Source organism: Sander lucioperca, chromosome 21, assembly GCF_008315115.2.
Source record: "Sander lucioperca isolate FBNREF2018 chromosome 21, SLUC_FBN_1.2, whole genome shotgun sequence".
In the NCBI taxonomy this organism is placed as follows: domain Eukaryota; kingdom Metazoa; phylum Chordata; class Actinopteri; order Perciformes; family Percidae; genus Sander; species Sander lucioperca.
In genome coordinates, this window is record NC_050193.1 from 16,238,043 (window position 1) to 16,250,928 (window position 12,886).

At 40.3% G+C, this 12,886-nt stretch overlaps 2 protein-coding genes across 4 annotated transcripts; both read left to right on the top strand.

Moving 5' to 3' along the window:
* Nucleotides 1-258: 258 nt before the first annotated feature.
* On the top strand, nucleotides 259-6,275 carry LOC116065287 (SUMO-conjugating enzyme UBC9-like). 2 transcript variants are annotated; one of them, XM_031320727.2, is made up of 7 exons: nucleotides 259-581; nucleotides 862-947; nucleotides 1,113-1,196; nucleotides 2,434-2,506; nucleotides 3,756-3,865; nucleotides 4,775-4,854; nucleotides 5,585-6,275. In XM_031320727.2, the coding sequence occupies exons 2-7, from the start codon at nucleotides 882-884 to the stop codon at nucleotides 5,646-5,648; spliced, it is 477 nt and encodes a 158-aa protein (XP_031176587.1). In that variant the 5' UTR covers nucleotides 259-581; nucleotides 862-881; the 3' UTR covers nucleotides 5,649-6,275. The 2 variants fall into 2 exon arrangements, with proteins under 2 accessions (XP_031176587.1, XP_031176588.1); XM_031320728.2 differs by having other exon boundaries at nucleotides 269-334.
* A 2,233-nt stretch (nucleotides 6,276-8,508) lies between these two features.
* Nucleotides 8,509-11,773, top strand: LOC116065289 (testis-expressed protein 33). 2 transcript variants are annotated; one of them, XM_031320732.2, is made up of 4 exons: nucleotides 8,509-8,685; nucleotides 8,780-8,903; nucleotides 11,392-11,471; nucleotides 11,599-11,773. In XM_031320732.2, the coding sequence occupies exons 1-4, from the start codon at nucleotides 8,641-8,643 to the stop codon at nucleotides 11,623-11,625; spliced, it is 276 nt and encodes a 91-aa protein (XP_031176592.1). In that variant the 5' UTR covers nucleotides 8,509-8,640; the 3' UTR covers nucleotides 11,626-11,773. The 2 variants fall into 2 exon arrangements, with proteins under 2 accessions (XP_031176592.1, XP_031176591.1); XM_031320731.2 differs by having other exon boundaries at nucleotides 8,511-8,685; nucleotides 11,361-11,471.
* The last annotated feature ends 1,113 nt before the right edge of the window (nucleotides 11,774-12,886 follow it).

Sequence of the window (12,886 nt, forward strand, 5' to 3'; positions counted from 1 at the left end):
CTCCACTATATTTTTACATAGCAAATATTTGTTTTGTAGGCTATATATATTCTCAATATTGAGTACAGCCCCTTTCATTTCTAAACTAATAAGAAACAGGGAGTGAAAGGAGATTCATTAAGGGGGCTTGATTCAAAATGATTGAATCATCCAAAGTCCTGAACTACCCAAAACAAATGCCACAACAAAGATGGCCGACCGTCTCTGACGTGTGTCACTCGGATGTCCCGAAAACTGCCTGAAGGTCCTTACGAAATAAACAAATTGGGGTCCTTTCTTGCGATAGGATAGCTGTCGAAACGGTGTTAGAGTCACATTGTTTTACACAACTGTGGTAAAATAACAAAAATAACACCAATATATGTCGATTAGATTGTTTTTGGGATGTTGATAAAATCGAAGCTTCCTTTGGTTTGGTCATTTACGCCCTAACTCTCCCAGTAGTTTTGTTTTATAACGTCGAAGGGTGTTTTTTTCGGTCGCCGTCAACACAGCACTAGCGTTAGCAAAGCAACCAAGCTAACGTTCTCAAACCCACGTAACGTAAATTCAGATATTTAGCTAGCCAAACAAAATAAGAGGTAAGTTCAGTTGAAATGACGCCGTGTATCAATTGTTAGTGTTGTAGATGTATATTTTTTTCTCCTGTTTAGGGAATTACAGTGGCTAAATGTAACGTTACCTTGTAATTTCTCATAGTCTTAATAACCAATAAATCAGTGTCGATGATATCTCGTAAATGGCCAACATGTAACGTTAACGTCTTCTGCGATGTTCAGAAGAAACCATTTGGGCTACGTTACTAGTCTGTGGATAGTATTAATTGAATAATTAATCTGTTTTGGGGTTGTTTTTCCACAGGGAGGCGTTGATGAGCAGTAATGTCTGGCATCGCTCTTAGCAGACTGTCCCAGGAACGCAAAGCCTGGAGGAAAGACCATCCGTTTGTAAGCAGCAGCCCCTTGATCCCTATCCAATATCAACTCTTTGCCCCGTTTCTGGCATTTCATAGGTTTATTTCCAAACGTGCATTACAGCTACTGACACAAAGCAGGTTACAGTTTAGTTAACAAGCGCTCAGTGATGTTCTGTGTCTGTTGTTAACCACACAGGGTTTTGTTGCTGTGCCCACGAAGAATCCTGATGGGACCATGAATCTGATGAACTGGGAGTGTGCCATCCCTGGGAAGAAAGGAGTAAGTTAGCTACAGTTGCACATCAAAGTGGACTCCAGAATGACCAGCAGTAAAGTCTTTAATACTTCAAGAATACTTTAGCAAGTTGTATATTTTTATGTTGTCCTCCGCTTTCACACTTGCATTCAGAATCACTGTATTAATGGCAGATTTACAGGATTGTCCTTTTTATTATGGTATTGGTCTTTCTGCATGTTAAACAACACACATTACAGCTCATGCTTTAATATCTGTCTCATGCATTTGTAATAATAACCAAATCATATGGCATGAAGAATTATTGTAAGTGATTACAATTAGCGACTACAAAAGAAAGCTAGCTGTATCATAGAAAAAAAGCTTCTATCCAAGAGCTGTAACCTCTGTTCCCCCCCCCCCCCCCCCACTGCAAAAGACTAACAAAGACTGACAATTACTCCTAACACATATACACATACACACACACACTCACTCACTCACTCACTCATTATGCACTTTACTATCTGGGTACAAAAAGGATTGAATGCAGGTATTGTTAGACTGGAGAAGTTTCTATACTATATTATATATTATATTTTATATATTATTTCGGCCAATAGCCAGACCTAACACCAAGTGTTACTGAGGAACTCTGTGACAAAGATGATGTACCTTTACACACACACACACACACACACACACATACACACACACTTATTACGGACTATGCACTTTACTATCATATCGAACACATATTGCAGAATTGGGCATAGCACCATTTGTCACTTTAGCTTGTTTTTATAGTTTGTCTTTGTCTATATTTTGCTTTCCTTTTTATTTGCCTTTATTCTCTATTTACTTATTTACTTGAATTGGATTTTCTTATTGAACTTTCATTACTACTTACTTATTTACTTGTACTTTTGTGTTGCACAATGCTAAAGAGCTACTGAACTATTTCCATTGTTTTAGGCAAAAAACAATAACGATCTATTCTATGAGCAAGAAATTGTAATACATGAAGCTCATTTTATCTTTTAAACCTTGTACTAGAAAAAAAGTTTTGGAAATAGTTTAAAAGACGCTTCCAAGTCCTTCCTCCAAAACAAAAATGGCTTGGGTCATCCTACAGAGAAAGGCAGAAGACAAGGTGAATTTCATGGAAATATGCCAACGTCTCTAAGGTTATTCTTGTATCTTGTCTTTTGGTAAGTCGTTTGCAGTTGTTTCATGAATTGTATTTGCTTAAGCAGTTATTATTTCCGTATTCTTTCATTAGACCTTGTGGGAGGGAGGACTCTACAAACTCAGAATGCTGTTCAAAGATGACTACCCTTCCTCACCACCCAAATGTAAGTACCACTCCACACCAGGTACATAGTCTGATTCTATGTTAAAGGGCAGACACTGACATGCAGCTGTATATTCAAAATAAAAGAGAAAAGCTCAGGAAATAGGACTTTTGGCAACAAAGTCAGTATACCAGGTTTAGTCGGTACACCACCTTGTGTAAACAATGAACCCTGAGCAAAAGATGACTTTTTTTTGATTGCTAAACGGCAGTGGGCACAACTGGAGCCACACGTGCAAAACTCTAACTACAGTCTGCACAGCAGCAGTTCATGTGGACCAAACTCTAGTTTGTTTTTCATTGCTTGAAAAGTTTTCAAAACTCTACACACTTGCAATGTACAATGCACAATGTAGGTTTAGAAAATGATTTTTGTGAAGTCCCTCAAATTATTCAAACTGTAAAGATTAAACGTTTTGAATTTCTGTATTGGAGTTTGATGCTAGTGTTTTTACTCTGGGTGTGTTCTGAGTGACAGCACTGAGCCTGTTTTGAGACGTGCGAAATGTTTAGCTCAGTTGACTGTTTTGCACATGTGGCTTCAGTCATGACCACTGTCGTTTAGTAATCGGGGGGAACCTGTAAATATACAGTATATATTTTTGTGATGCATGCAAAAAGGAAATTCATTTATATGAATGTCTTTCAAAGCTATTTTTAAAAAAGTTCAAATATTCTCAAAACAGTTTTCTAGGCCAGCTGAAATGTTACACGTCGAGCTAGACGTGTATATACATGTTTGGTGTCAAGGAGTCTATCCCACAATTTCCTGGGTTGTTGGTGCTTTCATTTTTAATATGAGCATGATATTTCATCTATGCTCAAATCGCATAGATTGTGTATAATACCCTGTATTGTAGAGTTAAATGTTGCTGATTACATCAGTGTGATGGTGCAGTGCTACTTATCCATTCTTTAATGACAGCTTTACTGCGCTACGTCTCCAGTAAAATATCAACGTTCCCATTACTAAAGTGTAGGATATTCAGATCAGTTGTTGAACAAAGACATTATTTGATCAGTTTTGAGTTGGCAGATAGATGTGAGGAAGATTGCACCGTTTTGTCACGGGAGGGGAGATCCCAAACCGACAGCACTTTCACAGATCCTTTTTGTGTTTTAGAGACATTGACTTCGGATAACGACAGGTTTTTTTCTACAATGACTATTGTACTATGTCGTTAAAATCTTCAGTTGTCCCATGTTAGTCTCTCTTCAAGCTTTACAATTCTCACTTTCTTTTCACTCAGGCAAGTTTGAGCCACCAATATTCCACCCAAATGTCTACCCATCTGGCACAGTGTGTCTGTCCATCCTGGAGGAGGACAAAGACTGGAGGCCTGCCATCACCATCAAACAGGTCGGAACACTACACAGCCTCTCTTTTACTAAACATTAGAGGTGTGACGAGATCTCTCGAGATTAAGACGTGACGAGACTGCAGAGCAGCAGCTAGAAGACGGAGTCTGGCCTGGTTGGTCTTATAATACATCTGGCTTGAAGATGACTCTGACTTGGACCTCTAGATTAGCATAGAAGATTCCCCCCCGCCCGTTCGCCAAAGTTGACTCTGAATTCACTATTGCAGAGCGGTAGCGGAGTTGCAATTATAAAAATCTGCCGGTAGAACCCAGTGTTAGAGGGTATGGTCTCTCTCTCTCTCTCTCTCTCTCTCTCTCTCTCTCTCTCTCTCTCTCTCTCTCTCTCGCCCGACACACACACACGGACTGCAGCGTGCAGTTTAGTGTGGAGCTGACTCGCGCAAAACCTAACTTTACTTTTAATGATATTAAACAAAGAGAAATGTTCTCCCCTCGTCTTAAAATGGTCATGAATCAGTACAAGAGCAGCCTACTTCCTTGTTTAATGCTGCAATGAAACGCTTGGTTACGTTAGTGAAGACTATTATTTCAGTCATATTCCTTAATTGAATTTTTTTTTTTTTGTTAAATAGTGTTAAAATCTCGTTCTCGTGAACCCAATCTCGTGTCTCTCCTCGTCTCGTGAGCTGAACGTATCAACAGTGGAGTTAGTTGGTTTACTTTTTAACCTGTTTACCATCAGGCTATATGCAACCGTGGCCACTTGCTTCGGGACTACGGACCTCTAATTGTACACTGCAGTGACTAAATGCAACTTTTTCTTCGTACTGTGTGGATCCAGGAGGGGAAGTGCTGTGAAGAAGTGAATGCACGGCTAGTGATAAACCAACAGACTATCACACAGACTATCTGCACTCTGACTGAAGGATTGTTGACTGTGTTTTCAGATCCTGTTGGGTATCCAGGAGCTGCTGAATGAGCCCAACATTCAAGACCCAGCACAAGCAGAGGCGTACACAATTTACTGGTAAGTGTGGCTGCTTTGATGAGGAAAAAAAGCCCATTGTCGCCAGAATATGACGAAAGACATTCAGAGCTTCAGTCAAAAACCTCAGTAAAAGCTTTAAATGTAAAAAAAAAATAAATAAATGACATTCGGTACTGCCCTACAAAGGTCATGACTTGTCAGGGCAGTACTCGTCCCCGGAGATGAGTCATGTTAGGGCTGGGCGATATGGAGAAAATCTGATATCACGATATTCTTGACCAAATACATCGATATCGATATTGCGGCGATATTCTAGGGTTGACAATTGGTGCTTTAACAAAATATCTTCACACTTAGATGTTTGATAAATAACCATCAGCAATGTGGACATAATGTCTAAGTGGGGAAAGGGCAAATAATAGAACAGTTAGAACAGTCTGGTAAGTTCAGAAAAGTGCATCACTTTACTGTAATGCAGCCTTTAAAACCAGGAAAAGACAACACTTATGCCATATTACGATATTACGATATCCAAAATCTAAGACGATATCTAGTCTCATATCACGATATCGATATAATATCTATATATTGTCCAGTCCTAAGTCATGTCCCAGACCTTCTGAGACTGAAGGCAAGTCATAACACAAAAGATGAGCGAAATGTTTCTTGTTCTTTAGCACTGATAGGTTATCTTGGAAATGGAAACTCTGAATACATTTGCATTGTATATTAGCATGGTTTAAAATGTCTTATCTCTTTTGTGTTTCAGTCAGAACAGGATGGACTATGAGAAGCGGGTAAGGGCACAGGCCAAGAAGTTTGCCCCCACATAGAGAGGAGAGTTGGCCTCTTTACCCGCCTGAGCAGCCTGGACGGACTGCTGGAGGTTACAAACAGGAGGCAGGCAGCACCTGATGGACCACTCCAATAAGAATCCAGTTTTGAGTATTATCCTATCACACAGGTGACGAGAGGTTTTTTTTTTTTTTTTTTTTTTTTTTTTTATAATAAACAAAACGTTCAATAAGAAATATTCATGCATTTTTAATGCATAGCTGGTGATCCTAGAACTCTGCTGTCAACACAACCTTTGCTTTTTGTAACTCTTGTATAATTCATATCTCCAGTTTTGTCATAAGTGCTGCTAAGCTCACTCATGCCTCCCCATTAATTTTGTAAGTCATAATAATTTATCAACAGAGCCGTAGAGATAAGAAGTCCAAACCACTCTGTGTGTAGTTCAGTCGGTTGTGGCAGAGGAGGAGATTTAGTTTAGTCTTACACTTCCAGTTTTTTTTGTTTTTATCAAACCCCAGAAGTATTGTAGATAGTGTTTCATGACCGTGGCCATGAACTGGGACAAAGCAGTCAGACACACAAGGGAAGTCAGTCCTTCCGTTGTCATGTGTATAAAAATAAATAAATAAATAAATAAAAAGGTCAGGTTCTGCTTATCCGTTCCTACTACACATTGGCTCTCTTTCCGGACTAGACGACGCTACGCAAAGCGATACATTTTGTGTTGTTTAGACAGTATTGGGAAGAGTTGCAAGCATGCGAGTCAGCTGGGCGCCATGGGCCACATTTTCTACTCCACTCCGAGATCACCAACTGCTGTGATCGTGCTCGGCACAGCCCCCCCCCCCCCCACCTCTCTCTCTCTCTCTCTCTCTCACTAAACACACACTACACACACACATCATCATCATTCTCATTCTCAACCCAGTTGTATGTTTTTTTCCCCCCCCCCCCCAAGACGCAGTGAATGTTCTTTCGCATTTCGACTCGTGTGTTTTTATTGACCGCCACCTCATGTATGAAGTAAGCAAGCCTGCCTGTGTCTGTTTCTGTGCAGCGTTCTGACAGACACGGGCAGAGGGGAGCAAAGTCTCGGAGAGAAAAGCAGGTGTAGTAATGCTATGAATATGAATGAATATGAAATTGTGTAAAAGTTAAAAAAATAAATAAATACACCCCGCCCCTCAAATAATCGGAATCAAGAATCGTTAAGAACCTGAATTGATAAGCAGAATTGGCATCAGAATAGACCCAACCTTGCTCGTTGTTCTCCGGATCCCTTGTTTTTGTTCCCGTCACATATCCCTCACATTCGAGTTCCCAGAAAGGCATCAAAAGAACACTGTCAAGTCGCTTTACTTCAGGTAAAAGACAATCCTGGCACTTTTTATATTGGTTGTTAGCGAAACCACCTCAGAGAAGGGAAGAGTTACAGGAGATAAATGGGGCACATGAGCCAGGGCTTTGCTTTAAAATAATCTTCTATTGCAGCGGAGCTAAGATAAGCTGACAGTGTGTTCACACCCAGGCGAAGCGATGTTTCACATTACTTTAATCGCGCGAGTTTGATCGCAGAATTGTATTGGGATCATTTGTGTTTACTCACTTTACTCGTGCCGGTGTAGAGCTAACCAGGTAGTCCAACTTTCCTTGCTTACTTTTGCCCAAGAACGCTTCTTTCTTGTCCGTTCTCTGTACAAATAATGAGGTACTATAGAGCTCTGGGTGCCAACAGACAGCTACAGTTTGTTCCTTTTCAGGCCGCAGGTTTGCGTCTTTGCGTTGACTCTGTATGGAATCGTGTCGCCGAATTCGGGCGAAAATGCCTGGGTGGGAACACGTCATGAGTGTTCCGATTCTTTTTATGAATCCAGCTGGGAGTAAAACTATTTGTCAGTTACAGTTTCAGTGTTGAACTTCATGCACATTCAACACCAGTTTGTCATTTGCTTCCCAAAGCGCTACAATATGAGATAGAGGAGAAAGTTGCGTTGTAAGATAGAGAAGTTGCATTGTGACAAAAACTTTTGCTGTGTGTGTTTGTTTTTGGCGCTCAATCAGTTAGACATAGCATACCATCACTTTTGGGTTTTTTTTCTCCCACAATGCTCACAAAATGAATACAAACCTGTATAAATCATGAAGCTATTAAATGTTCAAAGTCGATCTGGCAAACAGAAGCTGAAGGATCCTCATTGGAATGGCCTCTCAACCAGCAAGGAATACATGTGAAAGTGCACTTGAGAGTAAGCGCAGGCCTGAGATTTTTTTGCCTCTAAATATATGAGTGCATGTACATAATATAAATAATGACAAATTGTGGAAGTTATGTTTTATATTGTTTTAGCCAGTTGACATTTGTGTGTGGTATTATAACAAAGAACACAATAAATGGCATAAAATTGTGAAATAAAGTTGAATAAAAGAAATGTTTTGGGTTTTTCTTTTCCTGTGAATTTCTTTTCAACATAACTGGAGTTTTTATGTGAAAAGTCCACGGTCTGAATTACAGGCGAGTCTGGGGCTTTGCTTTCCCAAAAGAGACAAAAGTTATTTTTGAGTTTGGGGGTGGTCTGGAAAACTGATAAAATGGATTAAATGAAATGCAGTTTATGATATAAGAAATACATCTGCATGCAGTGGCCAAGAATGTGTGCATTTGCAAACCCTTGGCATTTCACTTTTCACTGGTAGGGTATCAAAAGAAGCCTTTTTTTTTATCTTGGTGACTTATAAATCTGCATTTAAAGAGATTTTAACAGTGATTTCATCCTGCACCTTATTTACCAAACCATTCTTCCAATTGTTCTTGGTTTTTGTGCTCTTCATCAAAATAAAACGCTCTGAATAGAAAATAACATGATTGTGCAAAATAAATGTACGTACTATCTGTGCACATTTTTTGTGCACAGATAGCAAGCATTCTTGTCCAGAGGTGAAACCTGATCTTGGGTGTCTTGATGACATTCTTGAGAAATTTAACACCTTTTCGTGTCACTCGCCTCCCCCGCGGTGTATTATCTCAGTATGATCTCAATTGGTCAAAAAGCAACAAAACCAGCAAAGACAGAGGTGAGAACATTGGGGTGTGTTTTCTCTTTTTTTGCTGCTGTATGTTAACAATGTGTTATTACTTATGATTTCCTCGGAACATGCTGTGGTGTAGGTGAGGGCAGTAGAAAGCCCTCAGGTGCTGTCTCTGTTGCTGCTTCAGCATGTTGATCCTGGACCAGCCTTTCTGTGCAGCTATCACAGCCTGGGCTGCTGTCTTCGCACCAACATATTTCCAGGTCTGTAAATCAATGTCCAGTCTCTTTTTAGTACGTTTAGTTCTATAAAAAGCCTCCTTCTATATGCAAACTACCATGGGTGTGAGTGGTGCTTTCCTTTTTCCTTTTTTCCTTTACATAAATAAATAAATACATTTGCACCATAACTGGATGCAGAAAAGGCAAACATTCTTTCTAAAAAAACAATCCCCAGAATGCAGGAAATGAAGTGTTTGATCTCAAACCCAATATAGAACCCAAAGTTCCGGCTTTGGGTATGTTGTCAAGAATAAATAAAATGTGGCCGCTCGGATAGCTCAGTTGGTAGAGCAGGCATCCACGTGTAGAAATTTACTCCTCAACGCAGCGGGCCAGGGTTCGGCCCCGACCTGCAGCCCTTTGCTGCATGTCATTCCCCCCTCTCTCTCCTCTTTCATGTCTTCAGCTGTCTTGTCAAATAAAGGCCTAGAAGTGCCCAGAAAATAATCTTAAAAAAAAAAAAAAAAAAATCAATAAAATGTAACTTTTAAAAGAAGAAATAACAATGTTTTCCTCCTCATAAAAAGTTAAATTAACAACAACAAAAACACCCATTCTCAATTCAATACCCTCAGAGGTTTTGTTGCTTTAGACTTACTTGGTATGACCAGTGCAGTAGCTTATGGTGGCTAATGTTAGCAAGCTTTAGCTAGATACTGCTATGTAACTGACGAGCCAGTTAGTCTAATGATTCTCTACTTGTGCTGCTGTTACGCTACGATTTAGCCCATATTTGTTCAGCAAAAGTTAAGCTACATAGTCTTTAAAATCTGTATTGCCACAACTAAACAGTGTAGGGAAAAAAATATGATGTACTCCTCTCTTTTAGAATTGTTTTTGTGTTGACTAATAAAACATCGTAAAAGACATCCTCAGGTTTCAACAATGCAGTTATTACAGCAAGATGCACATTAAGTGGCTGATGTCTTCTGCTTATTTTGACTTGGCTCATGAATTCAAAATAGCTCATAATCATGACCTCAGTTACATTCAACAATACTTGACAACATTGAAAAATACAATATATATGTATACAGTATAAACAGTCTATATCTAAACCATTAAGCCATCCTTTGATGTTTGGCCCCGGAATCCTGAATTAACTGGAGCACTCACTCTTCTTCCACCATTTGAGATCAGAACAAACATGTCCTCCTGAGGATGAATTTTAACAACTTTAACGTTTCATCTAACACTATCATCAATTAAAAAATAATAGTCTGTTCAATACTTTGGTTTATGACCTGCAAAACATTGACCTCCCCGCCAGCCTCAGCAAACGTGTTCAAGACGCAGCAGGACGCAGCCGGACACTGCAGGGAATCGCAGAGCGTAGCAGGGTGTAGCAGGACCACAGCGACAGCTGCACCCAAGACCCAGATCTTGGTGCCACCCTAATCCAAGGCGATATTCTGGGTGAAGAAGAAAGATAGGGACTCTGGGGAGTAAACTCCCCAGAGATAGGTTAGTAACAGGCATTTCTGGGACAAGGATGAACACAAACGGAAACAAGTGAAATGAGGGAATAAATAGCAGGTCATTGTGTCATTGGAAGGAAGGAACTTCCCCGGCAGTCTAGAGTTATAATAGCATAACTAGGAGAGGCAGGCTAAAGAGAGGAGCCGGATCGGGCTTGAACTCTCCCCTGCCGGATCGGGCTGTATGGCCTGCCTCCCTCTACTCTCACTATATTATTGATTATATGAAAGGTAGATCAGACCTGACTATGAAGAGAAGCAGAGAAAAGCAGGGGTGCTGTGTCTGTAGCTATACACCCTGCCCTGCCGGTCTAGGCGTACGCTGCAACTCCTCACTCCCTAACTAGCTTTTCAAAGAGGAGGGTTTTCAGTTTATTCTTAAATGTGGTGACGGTGTCTGCCCCCCGAACCCAGACTGGGAGCTGGTTCCACAGGAGTGGAGCCTGGTAGCTGAAGGCTCTGGCTCCCATCCTACTTTTAGAGATTCTGGGAACCACAAGTAGCTCTGAGTTCTGGGAGCGCGGTGCTCTAGTGGGACAATAAGGTACTAAAAGCTCTTCTAGATATGATGGTGCTTGGCCATTTAGAGCTTTGTAGGTCAGGAGAAGGATTTTAAATTCAATCCGGGATTTTACAGGAAGCCAGTGCAGAGAAGCTAATACAGGAGAAATATGATCTCTTTTCTTAGTTCTTGTCAGAACACATGCTGCAGCACAACATGTCAAACTAAGATGGCACAGACATGGTAAATGTTATACCTGCTGAACATGAGCATGTTAGCTTTGGCATATTGAGCATGTTAGCATGCTGACGATAGCATTTAGCTCAAGGTATATGTGCCTAAGTGCAGACTCATAGTTGCCATGATGGCAGTACATTCTTAGTAAGTTCTGTTTAATTTTTCCCACTTTTTCTTCACTTTCCCATCTTTAATTGAACCCACTGAACCCTCTGTCTCTAGGTGCTCCTTTAACATGGAAATCCCTCTCCAGGGACTCTTACGTCAGCCACCCTCCGACTGCCTGGCCTCCCGACCCCCATCTCTGGTACGGCCACAAGACAGATGAAATGGGTAGGTGCTCTCTCTTTACTCCTATTCCTCCATCTCTCTCTAATTATTGTTCTGGTCCATCTGTTCCAATGTGCTTTTTGTATATCTTTTTGTGTTTGTGAATTGCGTTTCTGTGGCGTGTCTGCAGTCCAGTGGACAGAGAGAAACATTGTGAACCAGAAGCTCAACAAGACACTGATGGAAATGCAAAAGGAAAAAGGCCCTGCTTACCAACCCTGAGACCACAACACACACTGCGCCCTTGTGATTCACACTTTGGGTTTCTTTGGAAATGCTGAAATAAAGTGTGATTTACCACCTTATATGTTGTTGGCCTGTTGCTTAACAATAAACAAACAAGAAGAGGATTATGTTAGAGATAAAATACCACTAAAAAGATTACTGGTTAGACTAAACATCCCTTTGGTTTAGGCTATACCAAACTGTAATAATTTCTGTTATCGTGTGGCCGCAACAATATCGTGTGGGTGCATTTATTTATACACTTTAAAATGTGTGAAGGAAAAAAAAAAAATTACAATTTTATTTTTTACCTTTTAACTGCCTTTTTCTTCTCCTACCTCAAGATGAGATAATAAGAGGGATAAGTAAGTAAGTAAAGTTTATTTTTATAGCACATTTAAACACAGCTTGCACTGACCAAAGTGCTGTATGTATAGCGCATTAGCCACAGAATAATAAAATAAATACACTTACAGATACAGGGATGACTATATACAGACGTGCTCAAATTTGTTGGTACCCCTCCACAAAAAATGAAGAATGCACAATTTTCTCTGAAATAACTTGAAACTGACAAAAGTAATTGGCATCCACCATTGTTTATTACATATTTAATAGAAATCAGACTTTGCTTTAGATTTTTTATTCAACGTAATATTGTAAATAAGAAAACAAATGAAAATGGCATGGACAAAAATGATGGGACCGCTAACCTAATATTTTGTTGCACAACCTTTAGAGGCAATCACTGCAATCAAACATTTTCTGTAGCTCTCAATGAGACTTCTGCACCTGTTAACAGGTAGTTTGGCCCACTCTTCCTGAGCAAACTGCTCCAGCTGTCTTAGGTTTGATGGGTGCCTTCTCCAGACTGCAAGTTTCAGTTCTTTCCATAGATGTTCGATAGGATTCAGATCAGGACTCATAGACGGCCACTTCAGAATAGTCCAATGTTTTGTTCTTATCCATTCTTGGGTGCTTTTAGCTGTGTGTTTTGGGTCATTATCCTGTTGGAGGACCCATGACCTGCGACTGAGACCGAGCTTTCTGACACTGGGCAGTACGTTTCGCTCCAGAATGCCTTGATAGTCTTGAGATTTCATTGTGCCCTGCACAGATTCAAGGCACCCTGTGCCAGGCGCAGCAAAGCAGCCCCAAATCATAACCGAGCCTCCTCCATGTTTCACTGTAGG